This window comes from Sphaerodactylus townsendi, linkage group LG01, assembly GCF_021028975.2.
Source record: "Sphaerodactylus townsendi isolate TG3544 linkage group LG01, MPM_Stown_v2.3, whole genome shotgun sequence".
In the NCBI taxonomy this organism is placed as follows: Eukaryota; Metazoa; Chordata; class Lepidosauria; order Squamata; family Sphaerodactylidae; genus Sphaerodactylus; species Sphaerodactylus townsendi.
Genome location: NC_059425.1, coordinates 136,267,383 through 136,289,411, shown reverse-complemented (window position 1 = coordinate 136,289,411; position 22,029 = coordinate 136,267,383). Strand labels below are relative to the sequence as shown.

At 39.0% G+C, this 22,029-nt stretch overlaps 1 protein-coding gene across 2 annotated transcripts in view; it reads right to left on the bottom strand.

Moving 5' to 3' along the window:
- Positions 1 to 482: 482 nt before the first annotated feature.
- The window catches only part of TBX18 (T-box transcription factor 18), a 40,426-nt gene continuing 18,879 nt past the window's right edge, over positions 483 to 22,029 (bottom strand). The window contains exons 5-8 of one of the 2 annotated variants that reach the window (XM_048495047.1): positions 21,173 to 21,340; positions 19,241 to 19,305; positions 6,563 to 6,657; positions 483 to 1,753 (exon numbers count right to left, since the gene is read on the bottom strand). In XM_048495047.1, the coding sequence (XP_048351004.1) occupies positions 1,029 to 1,753; positions 6,563 to 6,657; positions 19,241 to 19,305; positions 21,173 to 21,340 (1,053 nt within the window). In that variant the 3' untranslated portion in view covers positions 483 to 1,028. Of the gene's footprint in view, positions 1,754 to 6,538; positions 6,658 to 19,240; positions 19,306 to 21,172; positions 21,341 to 22,029 lie in introns of both variants that reach the window. The other variant, XM_048495056.1, reaches the window with a different exon arrangement.

The window sequence follows — 22,029 nt, the reverse complement described above, 5'->3', positions numbered from 1 at the left end:
AGATCACAATCATCTACCTAAAAGTACACATTATCACTGGATAAAACGTACACTTTATTATTGTTGTGTAATGACAAGATGGGAATGAATACTACTCTTTGCCTTCTGTTTACAAAAGCCACCAGCTCCCCCCAAAAAATCTTGCCTAGTTTATGGAAATATTTAGCAATCCCACCTTGTCTTTTCCTCTCAAAAATATATATATTTAATTTTAAAAATATCAGAAAGCAGATAATCTATAGAAAACCATTATACTCTTTTCACATTGATTTACTCTCCCTCAAAATCCTCTGTACAGAAAATCCAACCAAACTGCCCTTTTAACTGCTGCATTTAGAGTGTCACCACCGCCATTTGCAATCCCATGTAAATGATGCAAGGCCAGTATGTGTGGCTCTACTTTCTAACAGCAAAGGCTTCACACTGAAAATCCAAGACACTCCATAGCTTTAGAAAGAACATTACCCTGTCCCTTTATTTTAATATATATATACATATATATGTCTCTCTCTCTCTCTCTCTCTCTCTCTCTCTCACACAGACTTCTGGACTTAGCCTAATCAATGTGCATGTGTTATTATCTCTCTTACAACAGAGAAATAACACGTGCCTTTCAGCATCAACTCAATGTGGTAGGAAAATTTAAAGGATAATTGTTATAAAATGGTAGATAAACGTATTTGTGTGTTTCATCTAAATCAGACCCGAGTGTTGTTTTGTTCTTTAAAATATTCAGAGGAGAGAATGCTGGAAGAACTGTTGCTTAATTTGTTGCATATGGCCAAATGTGTTTTCTAAAATGAAGAGTATGCTACCAGGAAACTAAATTGGGCTGTTCTGCAAGCAAACTCAGCTGAACTTAGAACCCTTCAGCATATCCAAATATCTGCCCATATGCAAGGGATTCAAAAACTTTCTGCAATGCTTTTTTATATAAATGCCTTATCAGGTACATCACCTTTGCATAATCCAAAAAGGAATACATTGTAAAAATCAATGCATTATGCTTATATTTTAAAAAGGCTTTATCAAACCATATGTGCAGATACTTGAGATGATGACAGTGTTAAGCTCCCAAGGGTCCTAGAGTCAAAGAAATTCTGCTGTCCCCCACTGCTAAGTAAGTGTACTCCTTCCACGGGGGGCAACATCTGCCGATCGGTCATGGTTCCACTTGGTGACGAACCAAAGAAACTTCCTTGGGAAGAAACAATTTTCTCAGGACTAGCAGCCAGTTTAGGGGACGTGGAGAAGTTGTATCCATAGAGAGCACAAGGACTGTGCAGTCTGAAAGTGTTGTAGGAGCTCTGATGGGTTTGATTTGTGGCAAAGGCGTTGCCCGATGGAGAAGGCATAATATACTGAAGCTGTGGAGACATCCCTGAAATCTGCATCGACAAGCCTGTCTGTGGACAGCTAAAGGCATCACTGTCGCTGCCAGTCACAGACATGTTCACAGTTGAACTACTTGACACACCCACATAAGAGGGAGTTCTTGGGGTGGCAAAGGGCTCAGCCGTTTGATTGGTAAGCCGGTTGTAGGTTTCAGCCAAGGAAGTGCTATATCTGTTCAGAGCCAGCCCTGAACGGGCACAAGCTGTGTAGTCAGCTGGAGTAAGGCTGCAGAGCTGGCTAGTGTTGGGACCAAGATGGAATGCCGGAGAGGAGCAAGGAGACCCAGGTAGGAGATGTGGATGAGTGGTTGGTACTCCATTACCAGTTCCCTGGAGCAAGGAGGAAGAGCCAGTATTTCCTGGAAGACAGTATCAGAATAGAGTCAAAGGAGAAAAAACTTTAATTTCTTTTTCACATTTGTATCATGCCCTCAGAGAGACCTAAATGGGATTACACCCTTGAATTCAGATAAGTCCTGATGTTCATTAGGCTGAGATAGTGATTAACCCAAGGCACTCCAATGACCAGCATTGCTAATGAGAGACAGAAACCTCTGATTCAAGTGTAAACCTATCCAATGACAGCACAGCTCCCAAATGGCTTCCAGTAGAGGGGAACCTTCCCCCCCCCCGGCCCCCCCCTTCAGTTTCACTATCTAAAAAGTACATTCCTTGAAGGGTCTACAAATACAAGTCCCGTATAGGTTCTCTTAGGGATTAAACATCTTTGAAACTGGCAAAATAGATAAATATGACGAAATCAGCTGCAGTTGTGGATGCACAATTCATACAATGACAACTATCAGGCCTCTCTCATTCTGTGTGTTTTTCCTTTATCAGCTACGTAAGCATACATAAACTGTCTAAAACCCATGATCTTAACATGACGTTCTTATTAACTACAGAATCTGGATCAGACCATGTCGTGTAACGGAATCACAGTGGTTTTCCAACAAGTGGTCCATTACTAACTACTAAAAAAAAATTAAAAGTCCACAGGATGAACACATGTTCTATAGGAAACCCCCCAGTCAAGAAGACAGTGAAGAAAAGTAGAAGAAGAGTTTGATTTATACCCTGTCTTTCTCTCCGGTAAGGAGACTCAAGGGGACTTATAAATTCTTTTTCCTTCCTCTTCCCATAACAGACACCTTGTGAGGTAGGTGGGGCTGAGAGAGTTCTGAATCAACTGTGACTAGCCCATGGTCACTCAGCAGGAATGTAGGAAGAGGGAGAGTTTGGATTTATATCCCCCCTTTCCTGTAGGAGACTCAAAGGGGCTTACAATCTCCTTGCCCTTCCCCCCTCACAACAAACACCCTGTGAGGTAGGTGGGGCTGAGAGAGCTCAGAAAAGCTGTGACTAACCCAAGGTCACCCAGCTGGCCTGTGTGGGAGAGCACAGGCTAATCTGAATTCCCCAGATAAGCCTCCACAGCTCAGGCGGCAGAGCGGAGAATCAAACCCGGTTCCTCCAGATTAGAATGCACCTGCTCTTAACCACTACGCCACTGCTGCTCCTGTGTGAGTCCAACAGTCTAAAAACGACACTACACTGTCTGTGATATCAAAAACTTTGCCTGAGTTCTCTGTTTAATGCCACACTCATGCTAACACCAATAACAATTTCTGCAACTTCTGTGCCCTCATAAAAGGTGTGGGGAAAGAGACTTTGTCCTTGAAAGAGATACTTGACTTCTTGAAGTGGCTGAGAGACAGCTCATTAGCATGAGCTCTGATAATGAAATTGACTGTTCCTTTCACTATTTAGAAGGGGCATTAATTTTATACACCCATTAACCCCAGCAATTAATATGGAAGAAAAAACAGTCAATGTGATCTTAAGGGGCTTGAACATACTTCAGTACCTCTATCATGTGGGTGTCAGATCCAAAGATAACTTTCCACCAAAAATATTTCTTGGCACACGTATTTCCCCTTAATTTGTCAAATGTCACCAACCTGAAGCTTTTGCTAACAAGTGCTTTTACTCCAGTACAGAATTTCTCTGGAAATTCTGGAACAAATAAAACTGGGTATTTTGGAGATATGACTATTTTAAAAAGAAACAAATACAAGAAATGGTATGTTTTGCTTGGTTTTCAAAGCTTTTGTTATTTGACGCAACTTAAATAACTTAGCATGGAAAATAAAAATCTGGATGTTTGGCTAGGGTGGAGACTGGAGAGAATTTTTTTTTTTACAGTGGTAGAGGACGTTTATTTTAAAAATTACTCTACAAATTACTTAACTGAGCTTGATCTTGGAGTGACAGTTGTAGATAAAAATGCCTGAGACCTGTCCAAGTGAAGTTAAGCACTTTAAAGTCACATTGATTTCAAGGAGAGATATTTAAATGCATGCTTAACACACCCACTGAAATCCAAAATGCTTAACTTTGGCTGGATCCTACCTCTGGAGTCAAGAATGAGTGCACTGAAGCAGACCAGACAGATCTCTCACTTTTCATGGTAGATATCCAATGTTAAAACTGATCTGCCTCCTATTTTGTTCTAGTCAGTTTCACTTCATCAAAGTTTCCTAAACAATATTTTTGGCAAACCACGTAATTTTCCAAAAGCCAAATTTGATAGGTCAAAGTAAATCTCTTTGCAAAGAAAGCTCCATTCTTCTATTAAATGTTCAAGACCAGAACTCCACTGCAATTTAATAAAGAGAACTCTGCAAAATCTGAGTTGTAAGCTTGGATCCAAAGCCTTACAATAAAAGAGCTGAGTTATTCAGTAATTCAGGTTTAGTAACATTTCCCAGTTAGCACCAAGCAACCTAAGCAAGACAACCAAAATTGGAAGTGAACTACAGATTCAAGTAATACTGCTCAGCCTGAAATCATAGCAATAAGCAATTAACATTAGATTAGCATTAATAACAACAACAATAAATACAACTAATCGCAGCAACTATTTCAGGGCTGCTTTGTTTTCATTTCAAACAGACATGAAAAATAACTGATATAAAAATATTAAAACCAATCTGTGTAAGATCACTCTGTTCTGACAAATTTGAGATTTGTTATTTTCTCACAATCAATCTGACTCTGCAGTTACAGAAAAGCAGCATTTAGAATAAAATGAGAATCAAAGCCTTGGATTTACATTTCTATACCATCTTTACTCCATGAAGGTCAAGACATAGGCTGCAATCTTAAAGCAGCTTACCTGGGAATAAGTTCCACTAAACAGCTGGAGTTTACTTCTCAGTAAACCTGTTCAGGATAGCTCCAACTTTTCCATTTTTATCCCCAGGGAGATAAGTGAAGGGGGAAAAAGTAAGTCACTTTATAACCACATGGAGATTTAAACTCAGATTTCTAGCCATTGTCACACGCGTGGTATGGAAGTGAAGAATGGGGTGGAATTCAATCTAGAGAACCAGGTTTGGTGCCCCTCTCCTCCACATGAGCTGGAGACTCTAATCTGGTGGACTGGCTGTTTCTCTACTCCTCCACATGAAGCCTGCAGGGTGCCAGTCTCTTAGAACTCTCTCAGCTCCACCTACCTCACAGGGTATCTGTTGTGGGATAGGGAAGGAGTTGTAAGCGGCTTTGAGACTCCTTGTAGTACAGAAAAACGGGGTATAAAAACCAACTCTTCTTTTACATCTGTACATCTTAAACTGATTTCAGTTTACTAAACTGTAATTTGTCCTTTATGTATAACTATTCTCTATTGCCTTCTTTGAACATTCTTTCAGTTCCCTGTTTATGTTTCAACTGAAAAGTTCTTTGGCCAAAGCCTTCTTCTTCTTCTTCTTTTTAATAAACTGTATAAAAACAGACCACAGTGCAGGACTTCACAACCGGGATGCTAACATCTTAACATGGAACACCAAAGCCTGGAATGTGAGACATTAACAGAAGAGCAGTTTCGTGACCTCCTGGCAGTTAAACAAATTTTATTGATGGAAAAGATATATATTGTGCTAGCCTGATATGCTGTAATACATCAATGGTCATATTTTGCAATGACCAAATATGGCAATTACGTAGCCCCGGCCTATACGTTCTTTTTGTGTGTGTTCAAAAAGTGTTGAAAAGGATTTGTAAGAGTGTTACATGTATTTAAATATATTGGTGACACGGGAAAATGGTCGTTATGATTATTACATTTAATAATCATTACTTATTTTTCATATGAGTACTTGATGAATGTCATTTGCCATCTTGTGATTAAGAGACAAAATCAATATATGCAATTAGTCTGATTTGATTATAAACTCGGGGTTCAATTTAAGAACATAAGAACATAAGAACAAGCCAGCTGGATCAGACCAGAATCTATCTAGTCCAGCTCTCTGCTACTCGCAGTGGCCCACCAGGTGCCTTTGGGAGCTCACATGCAGGATGTGAAAGCAATGGCCTTCTGCGGTTGTTGCTCCCGAGCACCTGGTCTGTTAAGGCATTTGCAATCTGAGATCACGGAGGATCAAGATTGGTAGCCATAAATCGACTTCTCCTCCATAAATCTGTCCAAGCCCTTTTTAAAGATATCCAGGTTAGTGGCCATCACCACCTCCTGTGGCAGCATATTCCAAACACCAATCACACGTTGTGTGAAGAAGTGTTTCCTTTTATTAGTTCTAATTCTTCCCCCCAGCATTTTCAGTGAATGTCCCCTGGTTCTAGTATTGTGAGAAAGAGAGAAAAATTTCTCTCTGTCAACATTTTCGACCCCATGCATAATTTTATAGACTTCAATCATATCCCCCCTCAGACGTCTCCTCTCCAAACTAAAGAGTCCCAAACGCTGCAGCCTTTCCTCATAAGGAAGGTGCTCCAGTCCCTCAATCATCCTTGTTGCCCTTCTCTGCACTTTTTCTATCTCTTCAATATCCTTTTTGAGATGTGGCGACCAGAACTGAACACAGTACTCCAAGTGCGGTCGCACCACGGCTTTATATAAGGGCATGACAATCTTTGCAGTTTTATTATCAATTCCTTTCCTAATTATCCCCAGCATAGAGTTTGCCTTTTTCACAGCTGCCATACATTGAGTTGACATTCCCATGGAACTATCAACTAAGACGCCCAATTTCCACCTATTCCACCTATTCAATAGACGGACGTTTTCCCATTGTCTTGAGGAGGATGCATACTGCATGCACAGCAACCAACCTTGTGCTCACCAAGTCCCTAAATGACACTGATACCTTGTTTAGCAATCCCGGGTATATCTTCAAATGTAAGTGTCCTCAACGAGGGTCTCCAGAATGCATAAGACTCCACTAATGCTTCCAATCCCATCCTAGGCAACAGAAGAACATTTTGTGAGAATAATCTGTAATGCGCTTCTGATGTTACGCAATGCTGTACCTCTTTTCTCTTTCTCTCACACTTCCACATAAAAACACACACACATACACAAGAATCCTACCTTATAGAGTCAGGCTCACTTTGTAACTATAATGTTACTAATTTTTTCATATACAATATTTTACAATATTTTAAACCCAATAGTAACCACTCTCCAGTTTTATGGACTTGTGGCACACAAAAGCCCAAAACCAGGTGCTGGTTTTTCTTCTTGTGGCTGCTGCTAAATAAAATACTTTTAAAGACTAAAAATAGATTAAATACCTCCCTAACATTGTTTTTCCATGTGAATGCTTGTTCAAATTGCCAGAATAGTGGACACTATACATTTGTCTGGCATTTCACGAAGTTAAATACAGTGGTACCTCAGTTTTCGTCAATAATTCATCCGAAAGGAATCAACGAAAACTGCCCAAATAAGGAGCTCCCTCTGCCTCTCTGCTGGCTGGGGTTTGAGGAAGCCCAGCCGGGAGGCAAAGGGAACTCCTTATTTGGGCAGTGACACCCCCTGATGTCACTGCCCCAATAAGGAGCTCCCTCTGCCTCCCTGCTGGGCTTCCTCAAACCCCAGCTGTTTTTGGTTTTCGTGGACTTTTCGTCGGTTTTGGTTTTCATGGACTTTTTCTGGGCAATTTTTTTCTGTGTTTGAGGATGAAAACTGAGGCAATCGACGAAAACCGAGACAAATTTTGCCCAGAAAAAGTCGACCGAAACCGACGAAAACCAAAGTCAACGATAACCAAGGAACCACTGTATACAAGTTAATAGAAACGACTGGGACATGTCTCTCATTTAAAATTGGTGGGCATAGTAACCACACTTTCAGAAAAGAGATACCCACTCTGCCTTGCCCTACACATGCATCTCCAAGAGTTTTGAAAGCTAAAAAGTTAAGCCCATGTACAAATACACTACTATATCTGTGGCTTAGAACTGGAGGAAGTACGGGAAAGGGAAATCAAAACCATCAGAGGCATGGTGCCTTTTCTCCATGAGAAAGGGCTAAAACATTTGGGGCATTTTAGTTTAGAAAAATGTTAACTGAAAAAGCTTATAAAATCCTGAATGGTGTAGAAAGGGGCTTCCGGTGCGATTTCCAGTGGAGAGAGGAGCTCCGAGAACGGTCGGAGCGTGAGAGGCACATTTAACAGCCTTTTACAGTTGGTAAAGGCTGCAATTTATTTCAGAGCTCAGGTATAAAGAGCTCTGTGAAGGGTTTCGTGCAGGTAGAAGTCTGCAGAGACGACGGGCACACCCAGCGCGGCGCGGACGACGGAGGCGGCGAGTTCCCGGGGCTCCGGAACGCCGCAGCCCGAGCGCCTAGAAACCAGCAGCCCCGCGAAGTGAGACACCAAGGTGGGGTGTCGAAGAGCGGTGAGCACTTTGGCGAACGGAGGGCGAATTCCGGGGGTGCGGGAGCCCTGTTCGTCACTCACAAGCGCCACGGGGTGCAGGGGCGTTGCCTCAAAAACCTTCTCCCTAGCAACATCTCCCGAGTGTGTCTAAAGCCAATAGGCGTAACTCTGCCAAACGCACCGCCGAATAAGAAGAGTCTAGCCAACTGATTTTGTTTAAGTTCGGAATCTGTGCATACTTATTGACTTTTACAGAGCTGAATAAAGCTCAAAAGTTGAACTGCTTTATAATAGACTCGTTAGTCAGAGATTTGTGCCATACCCCTGTGCCTTTAAGTGCCTTAAATTTACTTCTATGCGGGAGGGCATAAGAAACCAAAGATGACACCGAGAAAACAGAACCAGAGAACTCAGCCCTCAGCCCAAACAAGCACCCCTGATAAGCTTGCTATCAGCGAGGTTCTGGCCAAACTGGATCGAATCACTGACACAATTATAGAAACCAAGGATAAAGTTAAAAAGATAGAAGAAGACCTAATTGGAATAAAAACTGAAGTTAAAAAAATAGGAACTTTAGAACGTGGTCTGAACCAGATGATTGATGAAATGAAACATATGGACCAGAGACTAGAAGGTGTCGAAAATAGAATTGAAAAATTGGAAACAGACAGAGACTCTTCTTTGGATGACAACCTCTGGCTGGAGATGAAACACAAAGAAAAGTTTTTGAGATTCAGGAAGCTTCCAGAACAGGAAAATGAAGATTTAACAACTAGAATGGTGAATGCATTAGCAGAATTTCTGGGAAAAACAAAGAAGTGGAACAAGAAATCGATGAGATCTACAGGATCAACTCTAAAGTAGCGAGGGAGAGAAATCTCCCAAGAGACATCATTGTTTCCTTCCTAAAGAAATCTTTTAGAAATGAAATTCTCCACAAACATTATGATGGGAGACTTAAAGTGGCAGGGATAGAAATTATTATTCTTAAGGAAATACCTGCTAAAATATTAAATTCCAGAAGAGAATATATAGACTTAACAGCTACTCTTCAGAAGAAGAACATCTACTATAAATGGGAATTTCCAGATGGTTTATCTTTTCAGTTCAAGGGAAGCAGGAAATTCATATCGAACAAACCTGAGGCACTGGAGTTCTTGAAAAAGTTTAAGAAAGAACTGAAATAAGCGGTACTTAATATCTGAACTAACTAACCTTTTTGGTTGGTTTTAACTTTTTTTGTTTTTGTACACAACTTTTTGGTTTTCAAAACTAACTTCTGATTAATAAATAATGAATATTATTACATGGAATGTTAATGGATGTAACAATCCAGTTAAAAGGAAAAATATTTTTAATTACTTATATAAGAAAGAAGCTCATATAGTTTGTTTGCAAGAGACTCACGTCTTGGCCAAAGATACTGGCTTACTTAAAAATTTGAAACTTGGAAAAGAATTTGTAGCAGCCAGAGAGAAAGGCAAGAAAGCTGGAGTGGTGATTTATGTTAAAGATATTTTTGAACCTTACCTAGTTGGTAAAGACCCAGAAGGTCGATTTCTTTTGATAACTGTTATTATAAATGGGTTGGAAATTTTTGTTAGTTGGTGTTTACGCTACTAACTCAAACAAAAATGAATTTTACGGAAAATTGTTTGATTTGGTTATGGAATTTTGGACTGAATGCGAAGGTCTCTTATTTATAGGTGATATGAATGGAGTTGTCAATGTTGATTTAGACAAATATTATGGAGGGAAACCAGCATCCTCGATGGATCAAGGAAAGTTACCCAAAATTTTTTTTGAAGGTTTAGAAATGTTTAATTTGGTAGATATTTGGCGCTTCAAACATCCCAAAGAAAAAGATTTTACCTTTTTTTCTTCTCAATTTCATACAGGTACTCAGATAGATATGATGTTAACATCTCAATCGCTTATCAAGTGGGTTAAGGAGGCGGAAATTTTGGGTTGTACCATGACTGATCATAAGCCTATGCTTCTAAAAATTAATCGGAAAGAAGCAAATTGTGAGCTTAGATGGTTTTTGGATAATAGACTATTACTAGATGAAGATATCTTAGACGATTGCAAAGAAAAAATTAAAGAGTTCTTTACGATTAATACTGAAGATAGATTTCCCAAAAAATTAATCTGGGATGCGTTTAAAGCATTTGTTAGGGGAATCCTAACCAGTCATAAAATTAGGAAGAAAAAAGAAATGAATATGGCTATATTAAACATAGAAACACAAATAAAAGACAAAGAACAACAAATGATTAAAGGTGGAGATAGGAATAAAATAGAACAAGCTATTGCAATTCTAAAACAACAACTGCAAATACAGCTCACAAAAGATACCTATAGACAAGAATATAAATCTAAGAGACAAACTTTCCTACAGGCTGATAAACCAAACAGATGGTTTGCATGGAAACTGAAAGAAAAAAAGGCAGAAAAAACGATACCTAAAATTAAAGTAAACGAACAACTTATTACTGACAATGAGCAAATTAAGGAGGAATTCCATAAATTCTATTCTAAACTGTATCAGAAAAAAGTCTATCTGAGTGGAAAAGACGATATACACAAATTAGCTCAACGGTTTAGAATAGAACCTATACAAACTAAATTCCAGGATCTTTTGAATGAAAATATTACAAAGGAAGAAATTTTTGGGGCAATTCGAAACTTAAAATTGAATAAAACTCCTGGGCCTGACGGCTTAACAAGTCTATTCTATAAGAAATTTAACGAAGAATTAATTGAATTTCTAGAGAAATTGTTTAATGATATACCAGAACAAGGTATACCCGATTCATGGAAACATGGTAACGTTTCTCTTATACCAAAAGAAGGTAAAGATAAAACTGACATTGCAAATTATAGACCTATTTCATTGATTAACGTCGATTATAAAATTTTTGCTAAAATTTTGGCTGATAGAATCAAAAAAGTCATGGTCGAAATTATACCTCACGATCAAGCAGGTTTTTTGCCAAAACGGCACATGAAAGACAACACAAGAATAATTATTAATATTATAGACTATTTCGCAAACCATCCGGAGAAACAGCTGGCCCTTCTTTTTCTGGACATGCAAAAAGCCTTCGATAGTCTAAATTGGGATTTAATTATAGAGGTATTACAGAAGAAGCAATTTGGCCATAAATTTACTAAATGGATAGAAAGAATCTATACAGACCAATTTGCAAGGATAATAATTAATGGAGAAAGAACCCGAGAATGCCAAATACATTGTGGCACCCGTCAAGGATGCCCCCTATCTCCCTTATTATTTATTCTGGTTTTCGAATTGCTTATCGACAAAATTAGAGGGGATAAGCAAATCCAAGGAGTCAGGATTAAAAAAGAGAACTATAAAATTCGAGCATTTGCAGATGACCTTGTTATAATTTTAGAAGATCCACTACAAAGTCTAAAATACATAAAAGAACACCTAGATCTTTATAGTAAAATTTCTGGTTTAGAAGTCAATAAAGAAAAAACTCAGATCTTGGTGAAAAATATGAAAAAGCAAGAAAGAGATAAATTTGAAGCTCAATGGGGGGGAAAAATCTCCCAGAAAGTCAAATATCTGGGAGTTTACCTAACTCCAACCAATTTAAATCTTTATGAAAATAACTATGAAGTGCTATGGAAAAAGATCAAGCAAGATTTTACTAGATGGACGAAACTCCAACTGTCTATTATAGGTAAAATAACAGCTTTAAAGATGAATGTCATCCCAAAATTATTGTTTCTTTTCCAGCATCTGCCCATTATCAAAACTAACAAACCATTTAAAATATGGCAAAAAGACTTATTAAAATTTTTGTGGGGAGGAAAAAAGCCAAGGGTTCGCTACAAAACTCTTAGTGACTCTGTAGACAGAGGAGGAATGGCTGCCCCTAACATAAAGATATATTATGAAGCTACTAGTTTAACATGGTTAAAAGAATGGCTTATATTGAAAAATAATAATTTACTTACCCTAGAAGAAGCCGACCTAAGATTTGGTATTCATGCCTACTTGTGGTATGGCAAAGAAAAGATTAATAAACAATTTCTACATCATCCTTTCAGGTTTGCCATTTTTAGGATTTGGCAAAAAAACAGAAAGTTATTATATAGAAATACTCCAATGTGGCTTTCCCCACATGAAGCCCTATTAAACAGAAATAATTTAGAAAAAGGATGGCTTAAATATGCCAACTTACTAGAAAGAAATCCCCATGAGGGGAATACAAAATGGAAGCTTAAATCAATTGTAAACCTTCATGAAGAAGGATGGAAAGTTAGCTGGTGGCTATATCATCAAATTCATAATATATCACTAAAGAAATCAAGTCCCCTTGGAATCAAGGGGAACAAGATATATTAGAACAAGAATTGATAAAGAAAGAGGATTATCTAATCAAGAGAATGTATAAGATTTGTTTACAGATAGAACAGGAAGATGAACCTGTCAAAGACTATATGGTCAATTGGGCAAAAGACCTGGGCCATCCAATAATGTTTGATGACTGGGAAAACGCATGGAAGCTAGGGTTGAAATTTACAAACAGTGGCTATATTAAAGAAAATGTGTTTAAAATTAGATTTAGATGGTATCTTACGCCAACCCAAATATCAAAAATTACAAAGAAACCAACGGTATGTTGGAAATGCGGTTCTTCAAATGGTACATTTTTTCACCAGTGGTGGGCTTGCCCAAGAATAAAAATGTTTTGGACTCAAATCCATAAACAAGTTGAAAAAATGCTTAGAATATCACTAAAATGTAAACCTGAGTTGTATCTATTGGGAATGTGTAGTAAAATAACTGATAAAGAAAAAAATGTGATATTCCAATATCTGGCAACAGCAGCCAGACTGGTACTTGCGAAGAACTGGAAAAATTCAAATATTCCAACCTTGTTTGATTGGCATTTGAAAATGTTAGAGCTTATAAAGATTGCTCAACTTCAAGGGAACGAAACACTAGAAAAAACCTATAATCTAAAAAATCAGTGGGATCAATGGAATAATTATTTAGAACAAAAATATGCTGTCCAAAACAAATAGGTGGATACGTAATTGTACATGACAATGTTAATGTATGTACAGATGGAAGCCAAAGAAGCCAAAGAAGACGAATAGAAATTTGCTGAATGATTATCTTTTATTGTTTGAAGAAATGTAAATACAGATTGGAACTGTAAACCTCTTTTCTTCTCTCTCCTTTACTCTCTTCTTTATTTCTCTTTCTCTCTCTCCTGTTCTCTATCTTCTTCTCTTCCACTTACTATTTCTCACTTATTTCTCTTCTTTTTCTTCAATATTGCACCATCTTCGCTCTTTTTCCTTTCTTTCACTTGGGGGATTTGAATGTAAAGATTACTATAATATATTGATTATTTGTATTTGTAAAAAACCTCAATAAAAACCTAAAAATGCAAAAAAAAAATGGTGTAGAAAGGGACTTGAGACCAATCTTTCTCCTTCTTTCACAGTACCAGAACTCAGGGCCAGTCACAGAAATGGATTGGCTGCTTATTTAAGACAGATGAAAGAAAACTCTTCTTCGTACAGCGCATAGTCAACTTAGAGAATTCATTTTGGGGAGATAATAAAAACTGGGATTATATTTTATCAAAATAGTTTGAATCAACATACATATTCTCCTCATACTGCTTCTTTAATTAGAAGGCTGCCGAAAGATCTCAGAAATGTTTCAAGAAAGAATTAAGGCCTTCACTAAAAGTGGATTTTAAAAACGGCCTTCTTTTTCTCTCTCTGTGGTAATGGAGGCTTTTCATTTCTAGTTAAAACAGAGATAAAAGCCCACCTCCTGGAGGAGTCCAGCCAAGGTGATAATTTATACAAGATGCCTTCGAACCATTTCCACATTTTACCACTATCCTAATTTATACTACCAAATGGCCAATTTTATTTAACTAAGCCATCATATTTTTCCTCCTGGAACACTTAAATAAATTGTCATACCTCCCCGAGTAAAAAAAAAATTTATAGGATCATTTTCTATGGCCTATGTGAAGGATCTAACTATTCTCACTATATAAATTTTATTTCACATTGCAAAACATTTATCAGAAAAAGAATGTTTTCAAAGGATTTTCCTAAAGCATCCTTAAAAAGATTATAAAACAGCATTTATGCCAAGCTACACTCCGGTAACAATTTTCATGCTGATATTGTTAAGTATGCAGTTCTGCAGAAAGATGGGACATCTGGAGGGAAATCTGAAGTGGACATGTCACTGGATTAGCAGTCCCAATCAAAGGTGAGGGGCTGAAACGGCACAACCTCATGCTGGAGCATTTGCCCTCCCCATAGCACTTATACCGCAGAGGGGGCAGATGCACTGGTGGCCACACATCCTACAGCCCCACCGCTACAAAATCCAGAAGTCTGGGCTGTGGCAGGGCTGCACTGGCATCCTACTTAACCACCAGCATGGGGGGGCGGAGGGGGTAGGGCATTCCCAGGGTCAGAGCTGACAATAGTTTATTCCCTTCCAGAGTTTAGGGCTGGCTGAGTAATGCACTGGCCCTCGGACTTACGCCACCTATGGAACTTTCCGGAGGTGGAGGAATTTCAGGGCTTTTCTGAGCTTCTTGCACTGAAAGAAAGCCCTATTGGAAGCAGTGCTGCCTCCTGATTTGGATAGGGCTGCCCATCTGGGATCCAAACAGCACCCAAAGCCCTTCACCATAAGTATACCCAGTATTTGGAACCCCTCATGCTGCACTGGAAGCTACTGCTGTCCCCCTACCCCGCCTCCCCATGCCAAGTAACTTTTGGACAGTAGTCATACATAAGACTGCTGTAGAAGAGGAGGACTAATAGATCAATGCAATCCTAAACTAATTTACATGACATATATACTCCAATGGCTTAAGGGGTTTGTTTCCAAATAAATATCCTGAAACACTAAGACAGATCACTGTTTGGAGTAAATTAACATCAGTTGTTGGTATTGTACTTGTATACTAGCTGATAATCTGTCACACTAATGTTGAATTGATTTAGGTTACAATCCTAAAGGCGCTTTGTTGGGAATAAGCCCCTGACTCACACAGGACTTTCTTCTGAGTAGACCTGCTAAGGATTTGCTTCCACGGTGTAGTAGTTCACTGCCCCCCACAGCTTCCCCACTCCCCACTCCCCCCACACTTACCTTAGTTCAGCCTGAAAGTACAGGCTGGAAAAGCAGCTGAAAGTACAGGCTAGAAAAGAGGCTGAAAACGGTCTCGTGGGAACTACACTTCCCAGGAGACCTTGCAAGCCCCAGGGTCTCCTGGGAGGTGTAGTTCCCACCAAGCCGTTTTCAACCTTAAGTGAACAGGCCGCTTTTTCCAGTCTGCACTTTCAGGCTGAACTAAGGTAAGAGTGTGTGGGGTGGCGTGGGGGTGGGGGGCAGCAGTGCAGAAAATGCAGAGTACGCACCGGACACAGTATAGCCCAGCTATACCTCTGGTCAGACTGCAAGGCAATTTCTTGAATAAGAAGCTGCCACTTCTACCAACGCTGGCTGCTGTTACTTAAAGTAACAGATTTGATTGATTTTATCAAATTAAGTAATCAACTGAGCCTGGCCTTGTGCTGGGAAAGGGTGGAATATTGAATCAAATCAAATTATACTAATACTAATAAAATATTTACTAAATTCATTCTGCTTACCAATGAATAAGTTTAGAATATAACTCTCCAAAATATTATTTTGGGGGGTATTTTCATTTTTGCATTAAATAAAGATTCTGAAAATATCTAAACTAGAAAAAGTTTCTGTAACATGAGTTAATTACAGCTTACATCCTGAAAATATCTAAAGTGCAATATCTATCTGTAATATGAGCCCATTACATCTTTCACTATTATCTTCTGAAATAGTGAATTATTGCTCTCTACCTTGTTCTGGCAGGTTTTTACAATGCCATCCTAAACAGATTGACTCTGAAACCTCAAATCTGTTTAGTGGGGATAACTATTTAATAGGATTTAGTAATAATTGGATAATACTTTAAATTCAGTCTGGTAACTGATGGGTAGCCAGTGGAGTAACTGCAGACTGGGAGTAATATGAATGGTCCTTCTAGGTCTCAATAACAGCCAAGCCATGGCATTCTGCAGCTACTGGAATCTCCAAATTGTTTCTGAGGGGAGAGAAATATACAGCGTATTACAAAAGACTAATCTCAGTGTTACTGTGGCATGGATTCAGGTAGCGAGATCAGCCAAATTTAGGTAAAAGACCATCTTTTGCGCTAAGCTAAGTTGGAAGAAAACTTTTTTTTTGCCGCTGCATTAACATACTTCTCCAGTAATAATGTAGGGCCCAGTATTGCAAGACTCCTCCCTGAGTCAGCAAGGGTCAGTGAAGGACACAATACCCTTCAAGACTTCTGCCTTTCCAACCCAGCATTATCTGTCTTTACAGGGTTTGGTTTTGTTCACTCTTGCCAGTTTACCACAGCAGCCAGGCAGTTATTCAGGACCTCTTGTCCATCACCAGGGAATTTGGATAAATATAAACAGAGCTGGGTATCATGTGCATATTGAAGAAACCAACTGTAAAAATATGAATAAAATTGTCCTAAGACTTTATAGAGAAATTGAAAAGCATGGGGGCTGTGGAACTCCACAGATTAGGTCTCATAGATTAGGTGATCAACACTCTGAGTGTGATCCGTAAGGAATAACTTGAACCAGTTCAGCATGAACCCTGTAATACCTACTTGTGCTTTCAAATGTCAATTTTCATTTAGAATGATAGAGCAGAAGGAAAAATTTAAGGGTAAATGGGGATTCAGATTTTTACCCACTCTTGCATCTTTCATAAAACAAATCTATTTTGAAGTTATTTATAAAACTACCGTATATACTCGTGTATAAGTCGACCCGCACATAAGTCGAGGCACCTAATTTTACCACAAAAAACTGGGAAAACTTATTGACTCGCGTATAAATTGAGGGTGGGAAATGCAGCAGCTACTGGTAAATTTCAAAAATAAAAATAGATACCAATAAAATTACATTAATTGAGGCATCAGTAGGTTACATGTTTTTGAATATTTATTTCAAAGAAAAACAGTACACTAGCTCTGTAAGCCCTGATTCTCCCTTTAAATCCACTCAGAAAGGGGGGGGTGATTTAAAGGGAGAATCTGGGGAAAATTTGAGGGTGCCTGTCAGGGGAGGAATGACCCTCCTGATGATACCAGCCAGGTTTGGTAAAGTTTGCTTCAGGGGGTCCAAAGTTATGGACCCTCAAAAGGGTAGCCCCATCTACTATTAGCTTCCATTGGAAACAATGGGGGATGGGAGCACCCACTTTGGGGATCCATAACTTTGGACCCCCTGAACCAAACTTCACCAAACCTGGCTGGTATCAGCAAGAGATTATCCTTATTACACCACCCAGGTTTAGTGTAGTTTGGTTCAAGGGGTCCAAAGTTATGGACCCTCAGAATTTAGCCTCATCTACTATTAGCTCCCATTGGAAACAATGGGGGATGGGGGCACCCCCTTTGGAGACTCATAACTTTGGACCCCCTGAACCAAACTTCACCAAACTTGGCTGGTTTCATCGGGAGTGTCCCCTTATGATACCCTGAAATGTTGGTGCTGCTAGCCTAAAAACTACACCCCCTGGCAGCCAACAAAGTAAAAACCCTAAAATATTTTTTTAAAATACACCTCACTTGCGTATAAGTTGAGGGGGGCTTTTTCAGCACAAAAAATGTGCTGAAAAATTCGACTTACATGCGAGTATATATGGTAATTACAAATATAATCAATTATAGAAAAACAGAAATTTAAGTCGAATAAACAAAATAGGACATTATAATTAATTGACCTAAATTTAATTCTGGTCTAAAAAACACACCAGTCTAGAAGCTCTTCCAGTCATTTTTTTTTGCTGTTATATATGGACAGCAAGCATTTGAAAGGCAAGGGAAATCTGTATATTAATCAATTGAGCATCTTTAAGGGAATATCTAAAGTACTAGACTAAGCTTGTTCAACAGTTGTTCCTTTCCTCCCACAACTGCGGTTGGGCAGATGAGAGATCTCCCATAGAGAATTCTCAGCATTTCAACACAGGCCCCTTCCGCATAGCAAACGTATAATGGGTTGCAGTCAGGATAAAGGAACCCGTTTTCCTGTTTTCCCATTCTCATGCATTCCATGCAGGCAGCAACTAGAGGCCACAGAAACAATCCGGGTTGCTGTCGCGCCTTCATGTGGAGACACTTCTCTCGCTCTTTTTTAATTGTCCTGCAACACATGCATAGCTATTCAGGCAGGCTGAAATGAACCTCCACAGCCATAGCGATGTCCCACAATATGACCAGCTCCACCTGTGTAGCTACGGAGATGCAAGCCACAAAATTTTAAAAAATGAAAAGGAGACTCCCTTTTGGAGTGGAAGGGAGGGATATAAAGTGCCTCCTCCCTGGCCATTTACTCAGGAGCAGCTCCAACCCGGGATTTTTCAAAAGGATCGAAACGGGGAAGACTCATTTTGAAGGCAGAACCTGTAAGAAGTCCCCCACCAAAAAAACAGGCTATATAGGGTCCTAAACCCGTGTTTCGTGGCCTGTGCAGAATGGGCCATAGTATTGCTAACAGGATTCTTGGGAGGAAGTTGCACCAGTGAAACTTGCATAAAACGGCTATAAATTTGTAGTGTTTAATAACTTGGGGTAATACATAATCTATAAAAAGTCAGAAGTTGAAAGCTACTGGTAATGCATAGATATGTTGCCTCTAGCAGAAAACAAAGTGTTGTGTAAAAGCAAATTATCAAACAATAAGTTAATATGCAAAATAGGCAAATACCTTAATTCTTTCCATAGTTAGTGGCAAGAATTCTGAAAACATTTCCAACCGTAAGATTACTGCTTTACTCTCTATAAATCAATACATAATATTTACTTATGAAACAAGGACAATATTCAATTCACTTTCACGATATCCATATTTAGGAATTTAACTTGTAAAATGTAACTAAACCTTGTAAATTCTAACCTGTGTACAGGGAAAGCATAATGTTCAATAAACATTCCCACCCCAAATTTAGTGTTCTTTGCACCTTACTATTAGTAAGAAATCTCTCACAGTTGTTAAAAACGAATTAAATACTTTAAAGCTCACCTGTTTCGTCCAGAGTCTCTAAATCCTTTGGCAAATGGATTCCTATCAATCTTAAGTCTTGTGATCTATCAAGAGAACACAACATAATCACAAAATGCCAGTGTGGAGGGTCCTGAAGTCTGAAAATCACAAAGCCGACATCTTATTGAAGCATGGATCTATTAGTATACAGCTAACTGGACTGTGGCCACCCAGAATCTACTTGTGTTTACTCAACATGGCTTACTCCTAGGCAAGTATCCTTAGCATTGCACTGAAATGGAAGCAAGGACAGCTTTCTCCCAGTATAACAGCACTCAGAAAAAGAAAGAGGAATGTTTCTGTGGTTGTTCTTTATTAACTTTACACGGCTGTAGAAGCATGGAACAGTAGTAATGGAGCAGTAATAAACAGACAGAAATGTCCAGGGCAGGCAGTTTTTCTAAAGCCCTCGGAAGTGACTGTTGGCACAGCCAGAATTTTATTTTCTATTACGTACATCTGTCAATTCAATTGCAGGCCAACACTGCAGAAAAATTCACTGAAAATACTCTATTTATGGTATACCTGTCTTCACCCTTTATTTCATGCTGCAGTGCTGGCATGTAGATACCACTGTGATAGAATGGGACAAGAATAAAGTCACAGCGTTGGCCCAAAGAAACCAACCTAACTCAGCTTGTATTTTTAAAGGCAGTTCACAACGATGATGTTGTAAGGGAGAAAGTTTGTACAGTTAAAAAAGAAAGCTTAATTGTATGACCACTGTGTTTGCTGAAACCCTCAACAACCAAAAATTAATTAAAAAGACATTAGATTATAGTAATTAACTCTCATGGTTAACTCTTACATCTCTCATAAAATTAGGGACTCAAATCAGGCTGTAGCTGGTGACCTATCTCATCACCAAATACATCATCAATCTGAGAACTCTTATTTATTGCTACTAGGTAATGCAAATCAGAATCCAAAGAACTATTTTGAGATGCCTATTTGGATTTCTTCTTACTTTTTCTCTTTGAATAGCAACCTCACAATTTTGAAAGCCTCATCTATTTTAAAAGCACTTTCACATACAATATGTTCAAAAACCATCAAGCTCAAAGCACCCTTGGGTGTATAGCATTAACTGAACGGTTCTTTGGACCACAGCCATTATTCAGTAGTTACGAACATTTTCCTTCACCATTGAACAGGTTTAATTTCTGAAGAACTTAAGTAACAAGGAAACCAATGCAAATGTAAACAATACACCATACAAAACAGAAATAAATCAAAAAGTTAACAAAAAATTAACCAGAGAGAAATTGTCTATCTATTGTTTTGTATTGTCGAAGGCTTTCATGGCCAGAATCGCTGGGGTGTTGTGGGGTTTCCGGGCTGTATGGCCATGTTCTAGTAGCAGTTTCTCCTGACAGTTTGCCCACATCTGTGGCTGGATCCTCTGAAGATGCCAGCCACAGACGCAGGTGAAATGTCAGAAGAAAATGCTACTGAAACACAGCCATACAGCCCAGGGACACCTGTCTGGGAACCCGCCAGATTCTTTTAGAGAGTGGGCAGGGCTAGGTGGGGCTTTTCCCCAGCAAAGCTTCTGATTGGCTGTACAGATTAAAAGGCATCCTGCTAAATAGAGCTCCTTCCTGAAATAATGAAGTTACCATTACAGTTACACATAGCCTCACTCCTTGACATTTTGTGGTTGGTTCCACCACTTGTGGAACCTGTGTGGTTCACTCACATCTCCTGTGCTAGCTGTTTTACAGTTGCGCCCACCATCCCGTGTCAGAATTTCAAAGGCGTCCACATGTTTAAAAAGGTTGGAAACCCCTAATCTACAGGGTATTAAACAACTTTTTATAGTGGAAATCTTATTTTTCTTCTTCTTGTCCATCTAGAATTCAGTGACAAGACAATAATTCATATTCATGCAAATAAAACAAAATCAGTTACCTGTTGGTTTTGGTATGCTGTAACAGTTGTGAACACTGTCTCAGGAAAAGAGAAGGCCTTCACCCCCTCCCCCAAAGGAATGGGCTTGACTGGGGATAGATCATCCCCACAGTCTTTCCGAATGACATGGACACGTGGCTGGTACTTGTGCATAGAATGGAGGATAATCTACGACAACAACAAAAGGAAAAATGTGTTAGAAATGGCTCTCTGTAGTTTCTGTATCAACTGTAGCTTGGATTCATAAAATTGTATTGCTTCTCGTTCCTGTTTATTGCAAACCATGATAACTTTGATGTATCACAAAACTGGACTGGGTTCAACTCAAAAGTGCCTTAGGATGATGATTTTGTAACTATGTGAAGAGAGTAAACATGAACTGGAAGATAACTGGCGGTTTGATTGTAACAGAATTCTTTCCAAATCTATCTGGAAATTTTCAGAAGCACTCTGGAATTTTCTGTCTGAAGAACAAATGTACTGAATAACAAGTGAAAATTCAACCACTCTACAGGCTACATTTCAAAAAGCCACAGTATCAAGGAGATCTTATGTTTCTGTATTGTAGATGCAAAAATGAATTTTCTAGGAATCTATACTACTGTCATAATAAGAAGTATGTGTTATGTGTGTGCGCATACTTGAGTGCGCATGTAAAGGACCGTCAAGTAGCAGCCAACTCCTTATGGGGTTTTCAAGGCAAGAGATTACCAGAGGTGGTTTAATATTGTCTTCCACTGCACAGCAACTTTGGTGGTCTCGAATCCAAATAACCAGGCCTGGCCCTGCCTAGCTTCCAAGTTCTGACGCAATCAGACTAGCCTGGGCCATCCAGGTCAGGGAATACTAATTCTAAA